Source organism: Maylandia zebra, linkage group LG2 (genome assembly GCF_041146795.1).
Source record: "Maylandia zebra isolate NMK-2024a linkage group LG2, Mzebra_GT3a, whole genome shotgun sequence".
Classification (NCBI taxonomy): Eukaryota; Metazoa; Chordata; class Actinopteri; order Cichliformes; family Cichlidae; genus Maylandia; species Maylandia zebra.
In genome coordinates, this window is record NC_135168.1 from 8,307,131 (window position 1) to 8,331,681 (window position 24,551).

Genomic DNA, 24,551 nt, shown 5'->3' on the forward strand with positions numbered 1-24,551 from the left:
ACGTGAGAGCATTCTCCACAAAACTGGCGCTCTGGAAAGCTCAGCTCTCTCAGACAAACCTTTGCCATTTCCCAGCATGCAAGGCTCTCGTGGATGCAGGCACACCATTCAGTGCTGACGAGTATGTTGATGTCATTTTGAGGCTACAGGAGGAATTTGATCACAGATTTGCTGACTTCAAGACACACAGAGCCACCTTTCACAGTTTTGCGGACCCCGTCTCCTTTGATGTGCAAGATGCCCCTTCTGTGCTTCAAATGGAGCTCATTGAGCTGCAGTGCAACTCTGAACTCAAAGCAAAGTTCAGGGAGGTGAGTGGAAAAGCAGACAAGCTTGGACAATTTTTGAGAGACTTGAGCCCTAGTTTCCCTCGGCTTTCCCGAATGTTCAAGCGGACCATGTGCCTTTTTGGTAGCACATACTTGTGCCAAAAGCTCTTCTCCACTTTGAACTTCAATAAGTCCAAGTACAGGTCCAGACTTACGGATGATCATCTTCAAGACATACTGAGGGTCGCAACTGCTTCCTCCCTCAGGCCAAATCTGGCTCGGCTATGCGAGAGGAAACGCTGCCAGGTCTCTAGCAGCAAGGAGTAGGCAAGAGAAGCCATGTTCAGAAGAACAGTTCATTTTCTACAGTGTTCCATTCATGTTCAGAAGAAGGTTATAGAACTGTTAATACAGACATTTCAATCTAAACACAGCAGATATAGAAGACTGAAAGATACACACAAGTTCACTGACTAAAAATATCTTATTATTATTTTATTTATGTATTACAGATTGATTTATTTTCTTATTAATTCTTAATTTGTTTATTTATTTTTCATATTTTGTGTTAAAAAATAAAAATAAAGAGATTTGAGAAGATTGGAATTTTTTAACCATGCCTTTCTTGTGGAAAACCTAATGCGGCCCAGCCTCACCCAGACTCTGCCTGCAGCGGCCCCCAGCTAAATTGAGTTTGAGACCCCTGTCCTACACCATAAATCAGTAAGAGAGGGTACGACCTCTCTCATGGCCCCAAGTGGTGTGTGCATGCCAGAGCACTCTGGAAGGCACACAGAGTCTTTACAGACTACTAAGGATCGAACCTCTATCATCATCCAATCGATTATAAAACTAAGCATGTATGAGTAAATATTTTTAAGCATATCCCATATGGAAAAGACTAAAAACTTATATGATGAAAGTCATACTCACGAAAGTGGCCACTTTCTCATTACTTTCATATATTGTTTTAGTAAGTATCGAAAACATACAAGTTTCATTATATAATTTTTCAAGGGATCTTATATCTGTTTTCACTCTTGTATGCTTTTCATACAAGTTTCACACAAGACAGATACAAACTTTATAAGATTTATATATCTTTTCCATATGGGAAATGACAATCAACAATATAAAGCTTACAGCTGGTTTTAATAACAACATTTATTTGTTTCTCAAATGAGAAAGAGCTATCGAGAAACACTCCTAAATCTTGAGTTCTTAACTTTTCCAGTGGGCCAAATTCAACATTATCTGCTAATGCTAAATAGGCTGCCGTTATTAACTAATGCTAATTGGATGTGAATTAGCATTATGCACTAATGCTAACACTTACTTTTTAACAATGTGAGTAGCTAATGCTAACACTATTTCCCTTAACTTTATAACAATGTGAACGGCTAATGCTAACACTCTTTTCCCTAGCAATACAACATCTGAGCTGCTAATGCTGAGTAGGTCGCCATTAGCACCTACGTCTAATTAAAGGCAAATACGCATTAGAACCTAATGCTCATATCGTTTTCCTTTGCTTTATAACAATGTGAGCAGCTACTGCTAAATAGCATTAGCTAATAACAGCAGTCTAATTTAATGTAAGTTAGCCTCATTTGCATTATAACGATGTGAGGAGTTAATGCTAAGTATGCTGCCATTAGCAGCTAATTCTAATTAGGGGTGAATAATTATTACCAGCTAATGCTAATATCGTTTTCTCTTCCCTTTTAACAATGTGAGCAGCTAGTGCTGGGTAGGCTGGTGCTAGCAGCTAATACTAAAGCTAAAGCTAATTTGATGTGAATTAGCATTACATTAGTGAGGAGTTAATGCTAAGTAGACTTCCATTACAGGTAATGCTAATTTTAGGTATTTAGGAATTGGCAGCTAATGCTAATACCATATTTTCTTGCATTATAACAATATGACCAGCTAATGCTAAGTAGGTTGCCGTTATTAGCTAATACTAATTTGAGGTGAATTAGCATTATCCGCTTATGCTAACAATGTTTTTTCTTACTTTTTAACAATATGAGTAGCTAATCTGAACATTTTTTTAAATTTAATTTTAACTTTTCCCCTGCGATGTGAAGAGGTAATGCTAAATAGCACGCCATTAGTGGCTAATTCTAATTTTAGATGAAAAAGCATTAAAAGCTAATGCTAATACCATATTTTCTTGATTTATATCAATATCAGTAGCTAATGCTAGGTATGTAGCCATCATTAGCTAATGCTAATTTAGGTGAATTAGCATCATCCGCTTATGCTAACAATGTGTTTTTTTACTTTTTAACAATACGCCATTAGTGGCCAATTCTAATGTTAGATGAGAAAGCATTAACAGCTAATGCTCATACTGTTTGCTTTGTAAGAATGACAGCAGCTAATGATACGAAGTCTACCGTTGTTAACTAATGTTAATTTGATGTGAATTAGCATTATCCGATAATGGTAACTCTTTTCCCCTGCATTACAACGACGTCAGGAGTTAATGCTAAGTAGGCTGCCATTAGGGGCTAACTCTAATTAGGGGTGAACAATTATTAGCAGCTAATGCTAATACCGTTTTCTCTTTCCTTATAACAACTTGAGCAGCTAATGCTAATTTGATGTGAATTAGCATTATATTAGTGAGCAGTTATTGCTAAGTAGGCTACCATTAGCAGCTAAAGCTAATTTGAGGTGAATAAGCATTAGTAGCTAACGCTAATACCCTTTTCTCTTGTGTTATAATGATGTGAAACGTTAATATTGTTCTCAAACAACAGAATGAGCATGAAATATTGATTCTAACAGGGCCCATAAACAGTATTAGCTTAGCAGCATTAGCTTATCAGAGTTTTCATCATGGTCACATAAATCCTTAGCAGAGCAAAGTGGCCTACTTAGCAATAGCTGCTCAAGTTGTAGAAAGCAAGGGAAAACAGTAATAGCATTAGCTGCTAAATGTGCACTTGAGAACAAATTTATTGTTAATTCAGCTGTGAATGTAGAGTTTGTCATTATTTAAGCTTCCATTTCCAAATGTTAGCTGCTCCTGTCTGCCTCTTTGTCACAAACACAGACTGAAATGATTCACAGCCTTGTTTCATCCTTCTGTCACTGTGGACATACAGCATGGGAAACATACACATGGCTGACACTTTATTAGGTACACTGGTATCTATCTCAGGTACACCTGTGACCTAAATGTTCCTGCAACCAGACTCCTTGGAGACCCCTACATAAATATCCATGAACTATCCAGCTAGACTAGTGTGTCTGTCCCTGAAAATATTCCTGCATGTGTGATTGTTCATGTCTCATCTGCAGGAAACAAACAGGAAGTGAGTGAAGGACACAGGAAATGTTTCCAGCTCTTCCTCCTCTATCAGACATTCTCTCCATACCTGAGAGTGTCCAGTCTCCAGCCTGGATCCTTCAGTCCAGCCGACAGCAGCTTAATTCCTGAATCACCTGGATGATTGTAGCTCAGGTCCAGCTGTCTCAGATGGGAGGGGTTGGAGGTCAGAGCTGAGGCCAGAGAAGTACAGCCTTCCTCTGTGATCAGACAGCCTGACAGACTGCAGACACACAAAACAACAATCAATCTGTCAACAATCGTTTTCTCTTCGTCACAATAACATCTATCCATCCATACATCCATTCAATGTAACTTTATTTATAAGTGACAATACCCAACAGACAACAACAGTCATCTGAAGCTGTTTAACAGTGTAAGGTAACCGCCTCCACTGTGAGCAGCACTTGGTGATGGTGGGAAGAAGAACTCCCTTTGACACAAAGATCCTCCCAGTGAAAACAGGCTCCAGGAGGAGCATCTACCATGACTGGTTGCAGGGTGAGGGGAAAGAGAAGAACATGAACATCAAGAATGCAGCGAGTGGTAAAATAATAATAATAATGGATTGGATTTATATAGCGCTTTTCAAGGCACCCAAAGCGCTTTACAATGCCACTATTCAGTCACTCTCACATTCATACACTGGTGGAGGCAGCTACGGTTGTAGCCACAGCTGCCCTGGGGCAGACTGACAGAAGCGAGGCTGCCATATCGCGCCATCGGCCCCTCTGGCCAACACCAGTAGGCAAGTAGGGTAAAGCCCAAGGACACAACGACCAGGACAGAGAGCCCAGGGATCGAACCGGTGACCTTCCAGTTACAGATGCGATTCCCAACCCCCTGAGCCACGGTCGCCCTAAATAAAGATTTGACCTCAGTGTGCTCAGTGTTCCTGTCTATTCCTAACATATTCCTAACACGATAGCTGCACTTTAGAGCTCTAAAACTGGAACTGACACATAAAAATACTGAGAACACAGACTAGCAGCCACTGCATGGCCTCGAGTACGTATGTGGTGCGTTCAAAGAGCATCAGCATAGACATGGTGGGTTCAACAATATAGGACATAACAATTTCTATGGCGAAAATACTATCAATGAATGAGCCATAACATTTTAGCCATGTAAACATGTTATCAGTGGGCTTTCCAACAACTTGCATTGATCATTAAAGGATAAAATACGTGAGTCGAGGTCACTACGAGCCATGCGAGGGTCAAACATGGCAGAGAACCTTCCAGCAGCATCTTGGTTTATAATCTGCCTTTGGATCATCAGTTTAGGAGATGAAGGATCCAAGTAAAATAACAAGTTAAAAAATATGCAGCTATGGTCACTCACATGGACATCCTCCACACTTACATCATGTATATTTAAACCCAGGGAGAAAACAAGATCCAGTGTGTGACCCTTTGTATGTGTGGGGCCAGAAACATGCTGCCTAAAGTTAAAAGACTCAGTGACAGTGATGAGCTCAGCAGCAGTGTTACAGGATGCTTCATCAATATGACGGCTCAAATCTCCCAACCTTCTCCAATGAAATGATGGATGTCAGAAGGTCATTAAATTCAGTTAGAAAGACCCCATCAGGTAGAATAAAATACAATAACTGGTTTTTAGAGAACTGACCATCATCTGTGACTCAAATGCAGAAAAGGAGTCCGAGGTCATCAGACTGCATGTGAATCTGTCCTGGTAAACAACAGCGAGTCCTCCACCACGTCCTAAAAGACGCGGAGTTCAGATGATGGAGCAGCCAGCCGGGCAGATTTCATTCAAGTGGACATAATCAATGTTCCCTCTAAGCTGCGCACGGGCGCAATCCGCTGACACGCTCTCTGCACACAGAGTATCTGCATTGCGCACAAAAAGATATCTAACAGGCTGTGAGGCTCCTGAACTCTCTGCCCCCCTCTCACGGACAATAACCATATCCAACTTCTTAATAGCAATGAACTGGTCTGCATTGGTGCATCATATCTTTATTCTCTTCCCCCTCCTGCCCCCCCCTCCTTCTTAAATAGATAACTATCATATCTGATATCATATCTCACAGTACAATAATATTGAATGGGTTGCATTGTTGTACTTTGTCATGTTTCTCAGGTCTTTGTCTGATTTTCTACGAACATTACTTGTCATGTTCTCATGTTGTTGCTAAGGATTGTCTTATTGCATTGGAGTCACACTGGGTTAAATATGTACACTTGGGTTTTAAGGGGTATTTATTATTTTCTTCTTTTTTTTTGGGTTGTATGGAAGCCCCAAACGCAATTTCATTGTTCTTGACAATGACAATAAATAAATAAATACTAAATACTAAATACTAACCTGAATTGAAATTAAAATAAATACGTTAACAATTCTGCTTTGCAGTGTTAGTCAGTGACTGGCTGCTCCAGTATTTAGAACGATGCCGCCTTATCCCATAGTCCAGCCAATGATTCACATTCGTATATACGCAGCTAATCAACGTCGCTGACGGGCTATGACAGCGTCCTCATGTGCCGACACCGGTGTTTTGGTTGATGTAGAGTGAAGCCACGTTAATGACAACGTGATCCAGTGATCCAAGGGACCGCTCAGGGAGTTTGTGTGTTCGCTCAGACACATGAAACATTAGAGGGAACATTGGACATAATTCTTATTTTGCTGCCACGTCTCAGTCAGACACATGAAATCTAGAGACTCTTTAATAAAGAGATCGCTTAGAATAAATGATTTGTTTGTTATGGAGCGAACGTTAAGCGGGGCCAACCGAGTTGATGACGGTCGATCTGCAAAATCAACAGCTGACTGCAGCGGCACTTGAAATAAAGACAATGCAGACCTGTGGACCTGCTGGGCAGGGCAGCGACTCCAGAGCTGGGGGAAGCAATGATCGATGAGCAGACATAGCTGTTATCAATAAAAACAGTGAACGTTTGACGGACACACCGTGAGAAAAACTGCTTCTGAGCCACAGAGCCCAGGTCCCAGTCACCGGCGTAACATATTAACTAAATGTCAGGAGAGGAAGTGGACGCAGGCACCAGGATTCTCCCCACAGCCAAGAAGCTAGCCTCTGGTAGCTTCTCAGTTTCACCTGGACGTCGGCCCTCGTTCCCCTTTTCCATCTCTTGAGGGTGAAAGTCCTGCGGGTTGTGAAGAGTAGCACACCAGGGGAGGAAGAGTTTTTCTGTTCAGCTGTTACAGTAGCTCTCCACTGAATCTTTGATGTTAAACCCTTTAAGACGCTTGAACACTGCTAGCACGGCGCCCACAGAAACGCAAAGCAGGAGATGAAGCATCGCTGAATATGTTTCCAAACCAACTTCATTCTAAGCCAAAGACTAGAAAATATGGTGAAGCAAATCTGCCCTTTGGCTTCACCTGCACAGGTGCTGAGGTAGGTCCCTGCGTCGGGAGCAGCGCTGGGCTCTTCCAATCATGGACAAACAGGATCCCACATTCTTAATTTTTAGTTCACAAACACTTGTTGTAGTGACTAACTACTCCTGACATTTTGGAGATGTTTGCTCTTTATAGAGTAAAGTTACAGCGGGATACAAATAACATCAGGCTGATCCTGCCACGATTTGTTCCCTCGATTCAAATCACAGACAAACAGGATCCCACAGCTGTTTATGTTTTTGAACCCATTTTGCACAGAGAGGCATTTTTTGAAAATGTATTGACAGCAATGTTGATTAGTATTACAGAAGAAGAAAAAACAACTACCCGTGACGCCTTTGTAAATGGAGGGACAGTAACTGCGTGTGAAACCTGCAGATACTCAGAGTAACAGTATTTTGTCTCTGTCTGCCATTCTGCAATTCATCTCACATAAACAATAACGTGACGTGAAAAAAGGCGCAACCTTTGACGTTGCCAGATGAACTCTGTATTCCTCGTCCGCAAAAAAGGAGTTTTAAAAAAATCTCAGTTTTTGGTGATTTGAAACACTGTTTGGATGAAACAGCTGCGTTTTCAAAAATACCAGTGTAGGTGCGGACGTAGCGTAAAAGATTTAGTAGTTTATTTTCTTACTACCTGTAATTTATTGCAGATTACTTGTATTTGCTTAATTGTTTACTAAATGTTTGAGGTGTGAAATAAACCGCAATGGAGCAAAATATGGGCGTGTGTGGTTGGAGGATGTGTTAGTGCGTGTGCGTGCTGTTCACGCGCCGGGGGGGAGGCGAACGTTTTTCGTGTAAAACAAAGGGGGGCCCAGCAAAAAAAGTTTGGGAACCACTGCTGTAGTGCCATTTTGGGGAGCAGTTCAAGTTGCTATACATCAATACAACCGTTATAGCCCAAATTTTAATAATATGTATGCATTCAGTCCATAGTAACTACATATACATATATACATATACAGCAAAAAGTGCAATAAACTAGAACAAATTGAAAATTGTTTTGTTTTGTATTTTTACATATATTTGTAGTTGGAGAAATTTAAGAGGTTTATCCCTCAAAACGGAAGAACTAAAAAAGTTGCACAAAATAGTTTCCAACCCCAGGAAATGTAATTTGAGTGTATCCATAGTTGTATTTTTGAGATACACCAAATTGTATATACTGCATGAAAAACTAAAATAAATACTACCATGTGAATTTGCAAGAAAAACTTCAGTGCATCAAAATAAACTATTTCCAACTGTGTAATTTGAGTTCTAAGCCTCCCAGAAACTATACTGAAAGGGTAAACTCAAACATGACTTTTAAAAACACCAGTGTAGGCTTCAAGGTAAAAACAAACAAACAAACAAACAACTAGAATTTTCGCAAAAACGACATCACTTCAGGTTTCGGGCAGGTAATGGCGGACATACGATAGTTTGGGCTGACATCTATTCCAACGTAGGAAGTGCTATGAACATCTGATCGGATTGGCAAAGCGTGTTTCTGGAATATTACTTTTTTGTTGCTGCAAGTGCTTTTTATGCAACTTTTGCAAAGCTATGTGTGGAAGGAAACGGTGACCTAGGATAAGCTGGATACATAAGATGTAAGTACAACTCCGGTTTCACATGCAAAAATAAAAATTATTGCACTAGCTTGTGTGGTTGCCGATCTACAGGCATTTAAAAATAGTTACGCAAAACTGAGCGTTCCCACTCTGACCGGCCTTAAAGGGTTAACAGTATCTCCCAATCATAATTTAAAGCAGCAGAAATTAAGTCAGAACTCAAAAGAGCAAAAATGACATTACAAAAAATGATTGACGACAGTGAAAAACTACATTGTTGCCTCCAGCAAGCTGCAGCGGCGGCAAAGCCAAACACAGGCGCCATCTTGTTTGACAGAAGAACGTAGCACACAGCAGCTACAAGCATAGAGTGCACCACTATTGTTCAAATGGAAGAAATAGAAAACACTCAATAAATCCTTCCACAGCTGAAACTAATGTAGACAATGTCAGGGGAGGAAGTCAAACTGAACTTATGACACCAAGCACGATAACTACCAAAATAATGCAGGAAAAGTAAACTAAGAAACCCTAAAGCAACTAAACAGAGCAGCTAGCAATAAACAAGAAGTGTAAACACAGAAGCTAAATGCTAACATGGCTAACACTATCATCACTGTATGTAGCCCGACTCTTCTCACAGCAACATACAACTGTCATGGCTAGACATCTCACTGATTGGCTCATGTTAGCTTGTGAAAATATAAAGTCCCAGCAGTACTAGCTGTTTTATATACTGTTTAAAATAAGCGAAATGTGCTTATAATGTGTAAATAAAGGCTGAAGCAGCTAGCACTGTTAGCATCAGCACCAAGCCCTGTTACATTTGTACACTGTTAGAGCAATGGCTCCAATCTACAGCCTTTAAAAGAATGATTAAAATGCTGTGATTGCAGCCATTCCCCAACTCTCTGTGAATGGTTCTCATGGCCATTGATCAGTGGGCTTTGATCAGTGGGCTTTGATCAGTGGGCTTTGATCAGTGGTTGTTGATCAATGGTCATGAGAATTTGCATAATTATGATTAAGGAACTGACCTCCCAGCCCATTGTTCCTTCAGTGGGCTGGTTTCAGTCATTATGCAAATGTACTGTTTATAAGATTGAAACCTGCAGTCAGCCGAGATTGAAGAAGTCACCTGGATGATGATGAAACATTTCTCCCACAAAACGCCACGTCCAGATGAACAGAATCAACTTTTGGAGATTTACTTACCTGGATGATTATTGGTTATTGGTAACTTTATTGTCCCTAACGGGAAATTGATTTGCAGTATGTCCGTACAAACAAACAAACAGGCAACCAACACATCACATACACACTCCAAAATAATATAATATAATATAAGCCTGAGAAAACAACCTAGATTTTTCATCAAAAAAGTACAATGTGCAATGGCAACAACACATATGGTTCAGTGTTATTAACTATGATAATAGCAGTAGGTACAAAAGACAATCTATGTCTCTTTGTCTTCACTGCAGGCACTTTATAACGACGACCTGATGGAAGCAGTTGAAAATCATTAAAGAGAGGATGATCTGAACACAACATGACAGAGGTCGCCTTCCTCAGCACATGCCTGTTATAAAAGTCCACAAGCTGGACCTGAGACCACCCTGAAATCTTACCAGCCACTTTAACCAGGTTGTTAAGTCTGGTCTTATTATTCAGAGACATATTACCGTACCAAGCAATGATACAGAAAGTTAAAACAGATTCAATAAAACTTTTATAAAAAACGAGTCATCATTGCAGATGAAACATTAAAACCTCTCAACCTCCTTAAAAAGTCTTTGTTGAACCTTTTTCACTGTAGCAGCAAGATGTGACTCAAAGCACAGAGCTTTATCAAGAACAACCCCCAAATACTTATAACTGTCCACCAGTTCAATGGCTGCACATTTACCACTGTTAGCGCAGGATGAGGGGATGTCTCCCTGAAGTCAATAACCATGTCCTTGGTTTCCAGTGTGTTGATCTTTAAGAAGGACTGATCACACCACGAAACAAACTCATCCACAACAGGCCCATGGGAATCCTCTTCACCATGAAGGAGGCTTACAATGACTGTGTCATCTGCATATTTAATGAAATGCCTGTTGGCCTGTGTACTGCGACAGTCATTAGTGTACAAAATATACAGTAGAGGAGAGAGACAACAACCTTGCGGTGAGCCAGTGGAAGAGTTCAGCTGTTTGGAAAAACAGCCGTTCACTCTCACACACTGAGATCTGTCAGTTAAAAAGTTTAAAACCCAACCAACGAGATTAAGATCAAGTGTAAACTGGTTAAGAAGTTTATCAGCTAAAAGATGTGGCTGGATAGTATTAAAAGCTGAAGAAAAATCAATAAATAAGAGCTGAGCATGAGCTTTGGCGCCATCAAGATGGCGATAAAGGAAGTTCAACAGAGTGACCACTGCATCATCAACACGTCTACGAGGCCTGTATGCAAATTGTAGAGGGTCTATAAGCTTCTCTACTTGCTAACTGAGAGTCTGAACTAAAACCAGGAAGACTTATCTTATTACAGTCACTGTAACAGTGACCAGTCATGTGTTTCATGCCTGCCCAGGCCACCCTTAAGTTATTGCTACCCATCTCCGCCTCTACCTTATCCTTGTATTTTACTTTGGCTTTTTTAATTTCTGATCTGATCTCCTTCCTAATTTCTCTAACTTTCAAGATATTCCCTTCAATAAAAGCTTTTTTCCTTTCATGAATCAGCCTCATAAGACCTTTTGAAGACCATGGTTTGTTATTAGGAAAAAAATGGAGATGGTGTCAGTCGCATTCTTAGGATTCGCTTTAGGGTGGATGTAAACAATGGTGACGTTAATCTGTGGGAATTCCCTCGGCAGATAAAACGGCCTCAAAGACACAGAGAGGAGCTCAATGTCAGGCAGACACACTTGTCTACGAACGGTCACATTTTTACACCATTTCTGATTTATATACAAACACACTCCTCCTTGAGATTTCTGGGTAGCTCCGGGGTCTCGATCCAAACGTATGGGAAACCCGAAGCCATTTAGTTCCAGAGAACAATCAGGGTCAGAGTCCTTGAGCCAAGTCTCTGTGAATGCCATTAGACATGTATCCCTGTAGCCACGCAAGTGTGCGACATTCAAATGCAGTTCATCCAATTTACTCCTCAGAGACTGCACATTAGCCAGGATTATTGATGGTAAAGGAATGACTCCAAACAACCGTCAGGATTGCCAATAAAATCATGCGAAATAAAAAACCCATCTTCGTTAAAAGAAGTTCCACAAAGCACAAGCCGATGCTATAGAATTTCCTCAGGCAAAAAAATATATATATAAAGGAATAAAAGAATGAAATAAAATAAGTTAAAACACTGACACTGACAGAGAGAGACAACCTGCTGGTCGCCACAAGAGCAGCGCCCCTCTTTCTAGTCTAGTCTAGACTGAGAATGCATCAAGACCACTCACTCACCCTTCCCTCCTGCCTCTCAGCTGCTGAAACTCACAGTTTGTTACCACGGAAGAGTCACTCCTTCATCTGAGATGAAGCCTGATAGTCTGACTGATGCAATATAACATTCAGTCTACACTTTGTTTTTGTGCAAAGATGATAAAGAGGAAATACTAATAACATAAACAAAAATAAATGTCCAATTTAGAAATCTTATTCTTTTTTGCTCTATAAAATAGTTGTTTTTATTTTTCAGTCACTCATCGTAGCAGTAGGATTTACATGAAAATAAAAACAAATTAAGTTTGAGAGAAAAAGTACATTTTTGGCACTCTCTGGGCAACTGACTCAGAGACTCAAATGACTTAAAAAACCCGATTCATTTTGGTGAGTGACTCATTTAAACTCGATTCGGTAAAAAGAATCAAATTTACCATCACTAATACAAATCCCTTTGGAGAAAACAGCTTTAAAATATGTATTGTTAAATTCCAGATGTTTCTTTGCAAGGAAAACTCAAACACTGAAACAATACCACCAGTAACCTCCTACATATGGAAATGTGGTGTCATTAAAGACATAATAATTTCATTAATACCCAATATCCAGCAAAATATGTAATTTGAACATTTTGTTCCTAACGAAATCAAATGTATATATTGTAGAAGATTAGCCAAATTTATGTAAAATGGCCAGTACATGAATTAAAAAAATAAATAAATAAACAAAATCGTATGACTGTGACAAATTTTACACAGTAATTCAGTCTAATAATCCACTCAAATATAAATATAAGTTTAGCTAAAAGCTCTATAGATAAGTCAATCAATAATATAATTCACATTTTAAATGATCATATGTGTTAACGTTTGAATCCTGACCTGAGAGTTTCCACTGCACACTGTGAACTCTTTAGTCCAGCAGACAGAAGCTTCACTCCTGAATCCTGCAGGTCAGAGTTACTCAGGTCCAGCTCTCTCAGACTGGAGGACTGGGAGCTGAGGACTGAGCACAGAGCTTCACAGCTTCTCTCTGACAGGTTACAGCCACCCAGTCTGAAAAACAAAAGATAATCTATAATACTTATGTAAAGTTTGTTATTATATTACATGCCATCTTTTTATTTTTGATGAAACCTTAACATACTAAGATACAACATCATATGGATGAACTTGAATAAAATGTTTTTTTTTAATTATATCTTTATTTGGATTGGACAAGAAAAAACCATCTGCATAGCAGTATATGAATAACATGGGAACAAAGTCCTTCCAGGTTTTAGATTAAGTCCAGGAGAGCAAATGATAAACAAAGTGATCAGCGGGTGCATATTAACCTCCACTAGCTATTACTAGGACAGTTGCTCGCATGCTCTCCCAAAGGAGATATATAGAACACATTACATGGAACTATAAACACAAACTGGGAGGGGTGCCCATGCTGCAATCATTGTGAAGAAATAAGTAAATAAACAAGCAATAGTAATAGAAGTAAATGTAAAAAACAAACAAACAAAAAACAACCAAGTAATAGTGAGATCAAGTGAAGTCAGCCCTCGTGGGGGTGATGAATTGGATCCAATTGTTCCAACTTTGGTAGATTTTGGCTTTTTGATTTCTTAACAGATATGTAAGTTTTTCCATCCTAAATATCTCTAAAATGATCCCAAACCAGTCGTCTAGGGTAGGCTGGGCTGGGCTTAACCATCTTCTAGTAATTGTTTTTTTACTTGCCACCAAGAGTAATTGCACTAACTTAATCTCACTCCTACATTCCAGAAAGGGGACCAAACCCATGTATAAAACCTTAAAATCTAAAGGTATTTGAACGTTAAAGACTGCACTTAAGGAGACCTGAACGTTTTTTAACTTGGGACAGTCCCAAAAGACATGAAAATGGTTAGCAACAGTCGAGCCGCATTGTCTCCAGCATTGCATATAAGCCCCTTTGTACCTCTCCTGATATGGAGTCTTGAAGTACCTAATAATATTCTTCCAGCCATGTTCCTTCCAGCTCATAGAACTGGACGTGGACCACTGGCAGTACAAAACATTTTCCCACTCCCCCACAGAAATAGCAATCCCTGATTCCCTTTCCCATTTATCCTTAGTGTATAAAGTATTATCCTTGCTGGCACTAGAGAGGGCTTTGTATAGTTTAGAAATAGATTTAGTAGGGGTCATGGTTGTGGCATTTTTCAGGATGAGGAAAAAATGCGACTCAGCATCATTGAAGTCGGACAGTTTGCATTCATGATCAATATATGATCTCAGCTGTAAGTTTCTATGAAAGTTGTATTTTGTCAGGTTGTGATCGTCCCGTAAGGCCTCAAATCTGAGCACAATATTTCTATGAGTAAGAGAGAGGAATGTCGTAAGGCCATAGGATATCCATGCTTCAAAGTTAGAGTCGTGTCTGTTTGGAATAAAATCCGAGTCGAAAGCAACCCACCTGAAGATTTTTAGCATTTTGTGTATCCCACAGATGTTGATTACCTTCTGCCAAACTTGGAGGGTGTGGGTTAACCAGGGGTTCCCCAGCTTTTCCAGCCGGCACATTAGACCCTTATCTGCCATTACAGCTTGTAGGGGGAATCGGTCCAACAGGCTGGACTCCAGTTCCTTCCACCTAGCCGTGTATGTTTTGTTACACCAATATAAGAGGGGGGTTATTTGAGCGACATAATAGTAATTCCTGAGGCAGGGGAGACCCAGTCCTCCCTTTTCCTTGGGGAGCTGGAGGGTAGCATATTTAATCCTTGGCTTTCGGCCCTGCCAGATAAATCTGGAGATCCATTTGTCCCACTCAATAAATTGGTAATCGCTCACTTCTATTGGCAAGTTTCTAAAAAGATAAAGCAGTCTGGGGAGCGTGTCCATCTTGATTGCGGTTACCCGGGAGCTGAGACGCATAAAGGGGACCAGATTCCATCTGTGCAAATCAGCTTTTATACTTGCAGATATTGGCTCGTAGTTTGCCTGAAAGAGCAGCGAGAGGTCCGCAGTCAAATATATTCCCAGGTACTTAATTTTCTCATTATCCCGATTTACTGTAAATTTGAGTAGAGATGTGTAATATTCTCCTAATGTTGTCAGTTGTTTGTCTATAGTGAATGAAACCAGTCTGATCTAAATCGATGAGGTCAGGTAAAAACTTCTCCAGTCTACGAGCAAGAATAGAAGTAAATAGTTTGTAATCCAAGTTAAGGACACTGATTGGTCGATAGTTTCCACATTCTCGTTTATCTTTCCCCTCTTTTGGGATAATTGAAATAGTTGCCTCCCTCCAGGAGGGTGGGATTTCTCCCTCCTGTAGGATGTAGTTAAATGACTTCAGCAATGTGGGGACTAGATCTGCCCTCAGGGTGCGATACCACTGAGAACTGAACCCGTCCGGCCCAACTGCCTTACCTGGTTTTAATCTGGAAAAAGCATTAATTTCTTCCACTAAAATGGGATGTGTTAGAAGCTCATTTTTGAGAGACGGGAGTGAAGGTAATTCTAGAGAGCTAAGAAAGGCATCAGTACAATTCTCCTCCGTAGCATTGGGCTGTGAGTACAGCTCCCTAAAGAAGGTCTCAAAACATTTCTGAATGTCTTCTAATTTTGATTCCAGAATATTAGTCTTGGGGTCCTTGATTTGGTATATCGTACTTTCCTCTAGTTGTTTGCGTTATTTATGTGCCAGATATTTTGCAGATTTCCCTCCTGTCTCATAGTATTTTTGCCTCAAAAAAATTAAGTTATTTTGGGCCTCCTGGGTGTAAATATCATTAATTTCATCCTGTATTTTCCTGATATCCTGCTTCAGAGTAGGATTTGCGGTGTTTATGTCTTCCTATTCTTTCAACTTTAAATTTGCCTGTAGATCTGCTAACTTTTGCCCTTTAACTCTCTTTAAGTGGGAGGCGATAGAAATTAATGTACCTCTCATTACCGCTTTGAGCGTATCCCAAAGAATAGCTGGAGATACCTCTCCTGTGTCATTAACATCTAGAAATTCTTTAATGTCTACCTTTAATTTGGAAACTATGGCAGGATCATTAAGGTGCGATAACAATTTCCACAGTGTGGTACATTTTTTCCTAGCCACCTGCAAAGATAGAGAGATAGGACTGTGGTCAGATAGATCTCTTGTTAATATGTCACAGTCTTTGACCCTAAACCTATCAACTTTAAACATAAAAAAGTAGTCCAGCCTTGCATACACTTTAAAGGAACCAGAGTAATGAGTGAAATTTCTGGTAGATGCGTAGCGGTCCCTCCATACATCTATTATCCCCATCTCTACCATATAGGAATTGACTTTTCTAGTAAGTGCTGTTACCTTGTTGGTTGGGGAGGAGGAGTCTAGTTTAGGGTCAAGTCTAAAGTTAAAACCCCCCCACAGACAACTATCCCCTGAGAATCCACCAATAAATCAAACCTATTCCTATAGAATAGCCAATCGCTCCCGGGGGGAGCATAAACATTTAAAATTGTGATTTCAGACCCCTCTATCCATTCTGTTATTCTAACCAATCTGCCTTCCTCGTCACAGAGTTCTTAGATATGTTCATAGTTAAGTGTACCAGAGATAAGTGTAGCCACACCCCTCTTGTGTTTGGACTTAACGGAAGAGGAGAATACATATTTAAAACCCTTTCTTTTCAATCTCAAGTGATCTACTTGGTTCATGTGTGTCTCCTGAAGTAATGCAATCTGGGCCTTCTCCTTCCTTAGTTTGGACAGTATCTTATTCATCTTAATCACGTTCAGAACCCCGTTAACATTAAAAGAGATTACTTTCACTGACTCACTTCCCATAAAGATATATTAAGTTACCACAGCGCATAAACTCAATAGCAGCAGGCAACCCCCTCTTAAAACAGTAACAAGTGAAAAAAGTTAGGAATGAACTGAAAACATTTGAACATAACTGGAGCTTGAAAGCTCCTAAGCTGGCTTCTGACAGTGGAGCACTTCCACTGACACCCTCACAACTTGAAGGGAAACCCCTTATTACCCCCTGAGTTAGGGGGCTTTCCACTGCGACGTCACTCACAGCACGAGAAGCCCCACCCATTTTAGCTCGACAGTAACCATATTTCACCATGTTGTCCATAGCTAATACATAACATTAAATTCGTTCTCTTCACGTCTGTATACTTGCAGCTTCTCTCTATATCCCGCAGCTCCTCGGATCTGACGCGGACGCCGACCACCAACTCCCCGCCACAGCGGGCATCTTTGTAGTTTTTCTCTGGGGGTTGCCGGTGGTGTAATCACCTTTACCGGCAGGCCCCGACTCGCCAGGTCAGCCGTTGCCTCCTCCACCGTGTTGTAGGTTTTCACTCCTTCTTCGAAAAAAACCTTAAGGCGCGCTGAGTAGAGGGTCCTAAACCGTACATTCTTCTCTTTTAGGACCTTTCGTGCCTCTGCATACTCCTTCCTCATAGCCATGATCTCAGGGGGGTAATCGTGGTCGAGGTTGATCTTGCTGGAATTCAGCATAAAACCTTTCTTTTGCCAAGCGAGCCTCAGCACTTCTTCTTTAACTGTGAAGCACAGGAATTTTACCAGGATCGATCTGGGTTGGGAGCCGTCCGGAGGGAGTAATGATAACACTCTGTGTGCTCTCTGAATTTGTAACGGTGTTGATGGTGGGATGGCGAGATTCTCCCGGAGTAGCTTCTCCACAAAGTGGGCCATAGATGGAGCTCCCGATTCTTCTCCCTCCGGCACCCTGTACAGTCTGAGCGACTCCCTCCTCGAGTAAGCCTCCAGTGATGTTAGTTTTGTTTGAAACTTTTCCTGCATGCTTTCTTCCATTTGCGCAACATCTCTAAAGTTAGAAATATCCTGTCTCAGAGTGACGCTGAAAAACTAGTTCATGCATTTATTACTTCCAGGCTGGACTATTGTAATTCGTTATTATCAGGATGTCCAAAAAACTCCCTGAAAAGCCTTCAGCTAATCCAAAATGCTGCAGCAAGAGTACTGACAGGGACTAGAAAGAGAGAGCAGATTTCTCCTGTATTGGCTTCCCTTCATTGGCTTCCTGTTAAATCCAGAATTGAATTCAAAATCCTGCTCCTCACATACAAGATCTTAAATAATCAGGCCCAATCTTATCTTAATGACCTTGTAGTACCATATCACCCCATTAGAGCACTTCGCTCTCACACTGCAGGCCTACTTGTTGTTCCTAGAGTATTTGAAAGTAGAATGGGAGGCAGAGCCTTCAGTTTTCAGGCCCCTCTTCTGTGGAACCAGCTTCCAGTTTGGATTCAGGAGACAGACACTATCTCTACTTTTAAGATTAATCTCATATTTCCATTAAAAGTGTTGAATTTGACTGTTTGATGTTCTTTATGATCTCTGGCACCAGTTCATCTGTAGGCTGAGCTCAATCCATCCATTTAGTGAAATTATGTTTAAAGGTCTCCTTGTTTTCTGAGCATGCACAGATCCTGAAGCAGAAAGCCTGGGTTAATAGAGAAATGATCATCACTGTGATGATGCTCATCATCTCTGACTGGGATTTGAGGTTTTGTCAAAGCAGCAAAGAAAGCCTGGCTATGTTGGACTGGGTGTGGAAGCAGCTCCCAGTTTGAGTTCAGGAGACAGACGCCCTCTCTACTTTGAAGATCAGCTTCAAACTTTACTTTTTGCTAAAGCATATAGTTAGGGCTGGGCCAGGTGACCCTGAATCCTCCCTTAGTTATGCTGCAATAGACGTAGGCTGCCGGGGATTCCCATGATGCATTGAGTTTTTCCTTTCCAGTCACCTTTCTCACTCACTATGTGTTAACAGACCTCTCTGCATTGAATCATATGTGTTATTAACCTCTGTCTCTCTTCCACAGCATGTCTTTATCCTGTCTTCCTTCTCTCACTCCAACCAATCACAGCAAATGGCCCCGCCCCTCCCTGAGCCTGGTTCTGCCAGAGGTTTCTTTCTGTTAAAAGGGAGTTTTTCCTTCCCACTGTCGCCAAAGTGCTTGTTCATAGGGGGTCATGTGATTGTTGGGTTTTTCTCTGTATTTATGAAGTGCCTTGAGGTGACTTTTGTTGTGATTTGGCGCTATATAAATAACATTGAATTGCATTGTTAGTATCTCAGACAAAATCTCGTCTGTGTTCTGGAGCTTATCTTTGTGTTCTGCAACCCTGGTTTCCACATCATTAAGCCGCGCATTGGCTTTATCCAACTCACCCCTTATTTCCACCAGTTGCGCTTTCGTGTCTTTTCGAAATTCTTTCACCTCTTTCCCAACGCCTCTCAGTTCTTTCAGTATCAGCGTCAAACTTGCTGGGTCAACCTCATCTTCTGTCCCAGAATCTTCGCGGCTAGGAGTGGGAGAGTGGCCTCGGCTAGCCCTATAGGGGCTAACGTTAGCCCCTTCTGTTAGCTGCACATTGCCATCTTCCACGTTTTCAAACGTTAACTTCTTAGCTATTTTGTTCTTTCTGGACATCATTTAAACCCCTTTTTCCTCTTTATGTGCACTTAGATAGTGTATTAATTTACTTGGGGCAGTTTTAATAAGTTTCAGTCGAGAGCTCTCGTACTAGGTGTCCATCCCCACGAGCGCCAGAACCGGAACCCTTGAATAAAATGTTTAATTGGTTCATTTAAAAAAAACAAAATGTCAATTGATCTGACCTCAGAGTATTTAGTTTACAGTTTAAACTTTGTAGTCCAGCAGACAGAATCTTCACTCCTGAATCCTGCACATTTTTGATACTCAGGTCCAGCTCTGTCAGAGTAGAGGACTGAGAGCTGAGCATTGAGGACACAGCTTCACAGTTTTCTGCTAGAAGTTCACAGACGTTGAGTCTGAAAATGAAAACATGAACAAAGACTGATGTTAAAGTGTAATCAGGGTACAATAACTAATCTTATATTTTAAGAATCCTTGTTGTTTTATGCTGAGCAGATGTGGTACGAAACAACAGTAAATTTATCAAGTTTACCTCTACTGTTTAAATTGCTGGATTTATTTTCTCAGTTAAAAACAAAACAAAACAAACAAAAGAAAAAAGAATACAAATCGGTCAGACCTCAGAATATTCAGTTTGGCGTGTGGACTCTCCACTGCAGCAGACAGAAGCTTTACTGCTGAAGCCTTCAGGCTGTCGGTACTCAAGTCCAGCTCTCTCAGACTACAGGACTGGGAGCTGACCACTGACAACAAATCTGTATAGACTTTCTCTGACAGGTTACAGCTGCTCAGCCTGAAAAAAATAACAAGAACAACAAAACAATAATATTTATTATCAAATAAAATCTCTTTATATGTTGAATCTAAGTAATCAAATGTGTACAAATGAGTACACTACAATGCACAATTAAATAAAAAAATGTTCAAGAATTTAAGTGTAACAGAAGAAAAATATTTCAAATTAAACACAATTATTCCAATGTATGTAAATGGAAACCAGTGAAGACCAGGTTGATTTAGTGACAGTAGTTCAGTGTCTGCTGGCACAGGCCTGTGAGTACTGCAGTATTACACTTACTGCAGTACTGCTGGTCACTTTATTAATTCTAATATGTGTGATTACTGTAAATGTAGTTATAAATAATGTATCACATCCTGGACTCTCGTTTCATTTTCTGTCTAAAAGCTGCTTTGGCTGATTCCCCTTTAAAGCCCCGCTCTCCCTAAAGGCCAACTTTATTTTGATTGGATGATTTCATAAAGCACGCTGAAGGGCAGTAGCCAGTTATCATGAGCTCCATCTCCTCAACCTTCTGGTTTAGAAATTATAAGAAACTGTAAACCTCATAAAAACCCGTCTTGATCCATGCTCAATCATCCAGGTTAGTAAATCCCAAAAGTTGATTCTGTTCATCTGGACGTAGCGCTTTCAGTGGGAGAAACATTTCGTCACTCATCCAGGTGACTTCGTCAGTCTCAGCTGACTTCTGGTTTCCAACCCTATAAAAAGTACATTTGCATAATGACTGAAACCAGCCCACTGAAGGAACAATAAGGCTGGGAGGTCAGTTCCTTGACCATTAGGTTTGAGTCATTATGCAGATGTACTCTTTATAAGATTGGGGAAAGCTGCAGTCAGCTGAGCCTGAAGAAGTCATCTTGATGAGTGACAAAATGTTTCTCCCGCTGAGAGCGCTACGTCCAGATGAACAGAATCAAACTTTGGGGGCTCATAAAATCATGATTAGAAATCTTCTCAGATGTATTTTTACATTTTAGATCCACAGCAACAAAGTTCACAGCAGGATGTCTCTGTTCAGTAATTATTATGCCCATTACCTGCAAACTGTGAGGTACGCAGGTAATGTCAGGTAAACACTAGCTGTCTGAAACTGTTCCTGTTAAATGTGTGTATAAAGGAAATAAGCTGAAATACAGAGACTGGGTGGATCTGTGCTTTGACTTTGACACCAAAAATTTCTTCCTGTTAAAAGGGAGTTTTTCCTTCCCACTGTCGCCAAAGTGTTTGCTCATAGGGGGTCATATGATTGTTGGGTTTTTCTCTGTATCTATTACTGTACGATCTACTGTACAATATAAAGCGCATTGAGGTGACTGTTGTGATTTGGCGCTATATAAATAAAATTGAATTGAATTACATCCCATTTCAGGTACCTAGAACCTGAACCTTCTCTGGAAACCTGGGACGCTGGCGGGTTTCTCTTGCTTACCTATCTGCTCATCCTCTTTCTTTCTGCTCGCATGATGATTTCCTGGTTGAGTTTGTAAAGACTTTTGCTCAGGACCTTCTTGCTGTGCGGCAACAGTGCTAACCACCGTCCGCTGTATGTTTTTCAGTCATTAAATCAAACCATGAAAGATCAGCTTGCTTCTCGTGATGAACCTGTCTGTTTTCGATTCCACACCAGGGTCTGCCCACTGGAAAGTTCAGGGATAAGGGTGGAGGATACTCACACAAACATAAAAACCCAGATTGCAACTCCAACTCTCTGTTCTAGTTAACCAGACCTTTCAGGCTCTTGTTCAATTAGAACCTCATGGAGTCTGAGTTAGCGAGACAGTTAAACATCCCTCTATGCCCCCTTAATCCGCCCATTCCCACTAAGTCATTAAATAACCGAGTGTCCCCTCACATAACTCAGCGCACAGAGCCTGTCACCCCTGGCAATCACAAGAAAACACTTACCTTTTTTGCTTTTCATGCACCTCACAAACCACTCATACTCGGGTTTCCTTGGCTAGAATTACATAACCCCCACTTAGACTGGTCAGGTCAGAGGGTAATCAGTTAGAGTCTGTTCTGTCATTTAAATTGCCTTGTTTCCGCCCGTCCACCGGAACCTGTGGAACCATCAACCAACACTGAGACTGTTTTAGATCTCTCCTCTGTGCCCACCAAATGTCATGATCTTCAGGAAGTATTTAGCAAAAGTAAAGCGCTTTCACTGCCACCTCACAAACCACAGGACAGCACCATAGAACTACTCTCTGGCTCCACCCGGCCTTCTAGCTGGCTGTATAACCTGCTTAGACCTGAGTGTGCGGCTATGGAAAAGTACATTAAGGAATCCCTCGGTGCAGGCATAATCCAACGATTGTCATCTCAAGTTGGAACTTCTTTTTTGTGGGGAAAAAGGATGGCTCTCTCTGGCCATGCATTTACTTCAGGGGCCTCAGTGATATTACCATCAAGAATAAGTACCTATTACCTCATTAGCTCTACTTTCAGGCCATTTCACAGTGCCACTGGGTTTACAAAACCCCACATCCGCAACGCTTACCACTTTTTCCAGATCAATCAGGGAGACAAGTGGAAGACCGTTTTAAACATGCCATTGGGGGACTACGAGTATTTGGTCATGCCGCCTGGGTTAACTAATGCTCCCGCAATGTTTCAAGATTAGTTAACGATGTCCTCCGGGACTTCCTTGACAGGTTCGTATTGGTGTATCTGGATGATATCCTCATTTTTCCCAAAACCTGCGAGGAACATCAGTCTCATGTCCATGCTATTTTTCCAACGTTTGCTGGAGAATAAACCTTATGTCAAAGCAGAAAAGTGTGAATTCCATTCCTCATCAATAACTTTTTTCAGTTACATTTTGGCACGGGGGCAGGTGAAGATGGATCTGGCAAATGTGAAAGCTTTAACAGAGTGGCCTACCCCTTGTACCCATTGTAGATTCAAGAAGCATCTCCAATGGGTTTTGGGAATAGCAAATTTTTATAGACTGTTCATTTTCAACTATAGTCAGGTAGCTGCACCACTCAAGTCTCAGCATGCATCTGGTCCCCCAAAGCTGAAACTGCATTCACCAAACTGAAGTATCTGTTCACCACGGCACCTTTTTGGTTCACCCTGATCACAGTTATCATTGCAAAGGTGGACACATCAGAAATTGGAGCAGGGAGAGGTAAATGATGCCAAGTGAAAGAGAATGCTTTGGGGGGGGGGGGGGGGGGGGGGGGGGGGGTCATGCTGCTGTCATGGTCTGTGTGAGCGGCGGTGGTTTCCCACTAGACTCTGGTTTCTGCCTTTGGGTGAAGCCTGGTCAGCCTGTCCATTGTCCACACCTGACAGTAATCTACTAGGCTGAATATAACATCAGCACTCCCAATAACTCTGCTAACCTCCTAATCCTCAGATCATCTACTCACCCTTGCAGTTCAGTCATGTTTTCCTGGATGCTGGTCTTCTTGATTCACTCACAGCCACATTAATGCCTTTCGTCTCTTAGACTTACTGGACCACTTTGCCTGGATTCAAAGCTAACAAGTACTCACCCAGACCTCACCACCTGCCTTCCCCAAGTTGCTTTCCGACTGCTGACAAGTAAATGGTAAATGGACTGATTCTTATATAGCATTTTTCTACTCTCCCGGAGTACTCAAAGCGCTCTATACAACATGCCACATCCACCCAATCACACCCATTCTCACAAACACTTTATCTGAACTTAGTGCTTTCTAAGTACATTCACGCACATTCATACTCTGATGGATGCATCGGAGAGCAAGTTGGGGTTAGTATCTTGCCCAAGGATACTTGACATGCAGACTGGAGGAGCCAGGGATCGAACCACCAACCTTCTGATCAGTAGGTCAGATCAGACCAGCTTTACCTCCTGAGCTACAGAAACCCCAAATAAGACATTGAAGATAACCTCGTTCACTTACTGTAACCTCCACCAGTGATCTTTCTGATGCTGCTCTACCTCTGTTACAGTGACTCAGATTACCATCTACCAAGACCCATTTCCGGAAACCTACCACAGAGCCCACTTCATGCTCACAGCTTCAAGTGCTTGACTTCCGCCATAGTTCACAGTTCATGTTAAAAAATTCCAAGTGTCAAGTTCCTGTGTGTAAATAAAGCCTTCACGTCTAGTAATATTCAGTTCCTTCACCTTTGTCTGTATTTTGGGTTCACCATGTTGTTCTGGCCACACCGAGGTAACAGATTTATATTTGAAAAACAGAGAGACATGGGGGATTGCAATAAAGATGAGACACAAACCAGACCTTAAAATAAGAACATCTGAAAACGATGTAGGTGCAGTCTGGTAGCTCAAGTATTTGCTTTAAAAAACAGAGC

At 41.1% G+C, this 24,551-nt stretch overlaps 1 protein-coding gene across 1 annotated transcript in view; it reads right to left on the reverse strand.

The window, feature by feature from the left end:
- The window catches only part of LOC143413398 (uncharacterized), a 38,448-nt gene that overhangs the window by 5,528 nt on the left and 8,369 nt on the right, over window positions 1-24,551 (reverse strand). The window contains exons 7-10 of the mRNA XM_076876369.1: window positions 20,055-20,228; window positions 19,657-19,830; window positions 12,891-13,064; window positions 3,659-3,832 (exon numbers count right to left, since the gene is read on the reverse strand). Coding sequence (XP_076732484.1) covers window positions 3,659-3,832; window positions 12,891-13,064; window positions 19,657-19,830; window positions 20,055-20,228 — 696 coding nt within the window. The remainder of the gene's footprint in view (window positions 1-3,658; window positions 3,833-12,890; window positions 13,065-19,656; window positions 19,831-20,054; window positions 20,229-24,551) is intronic.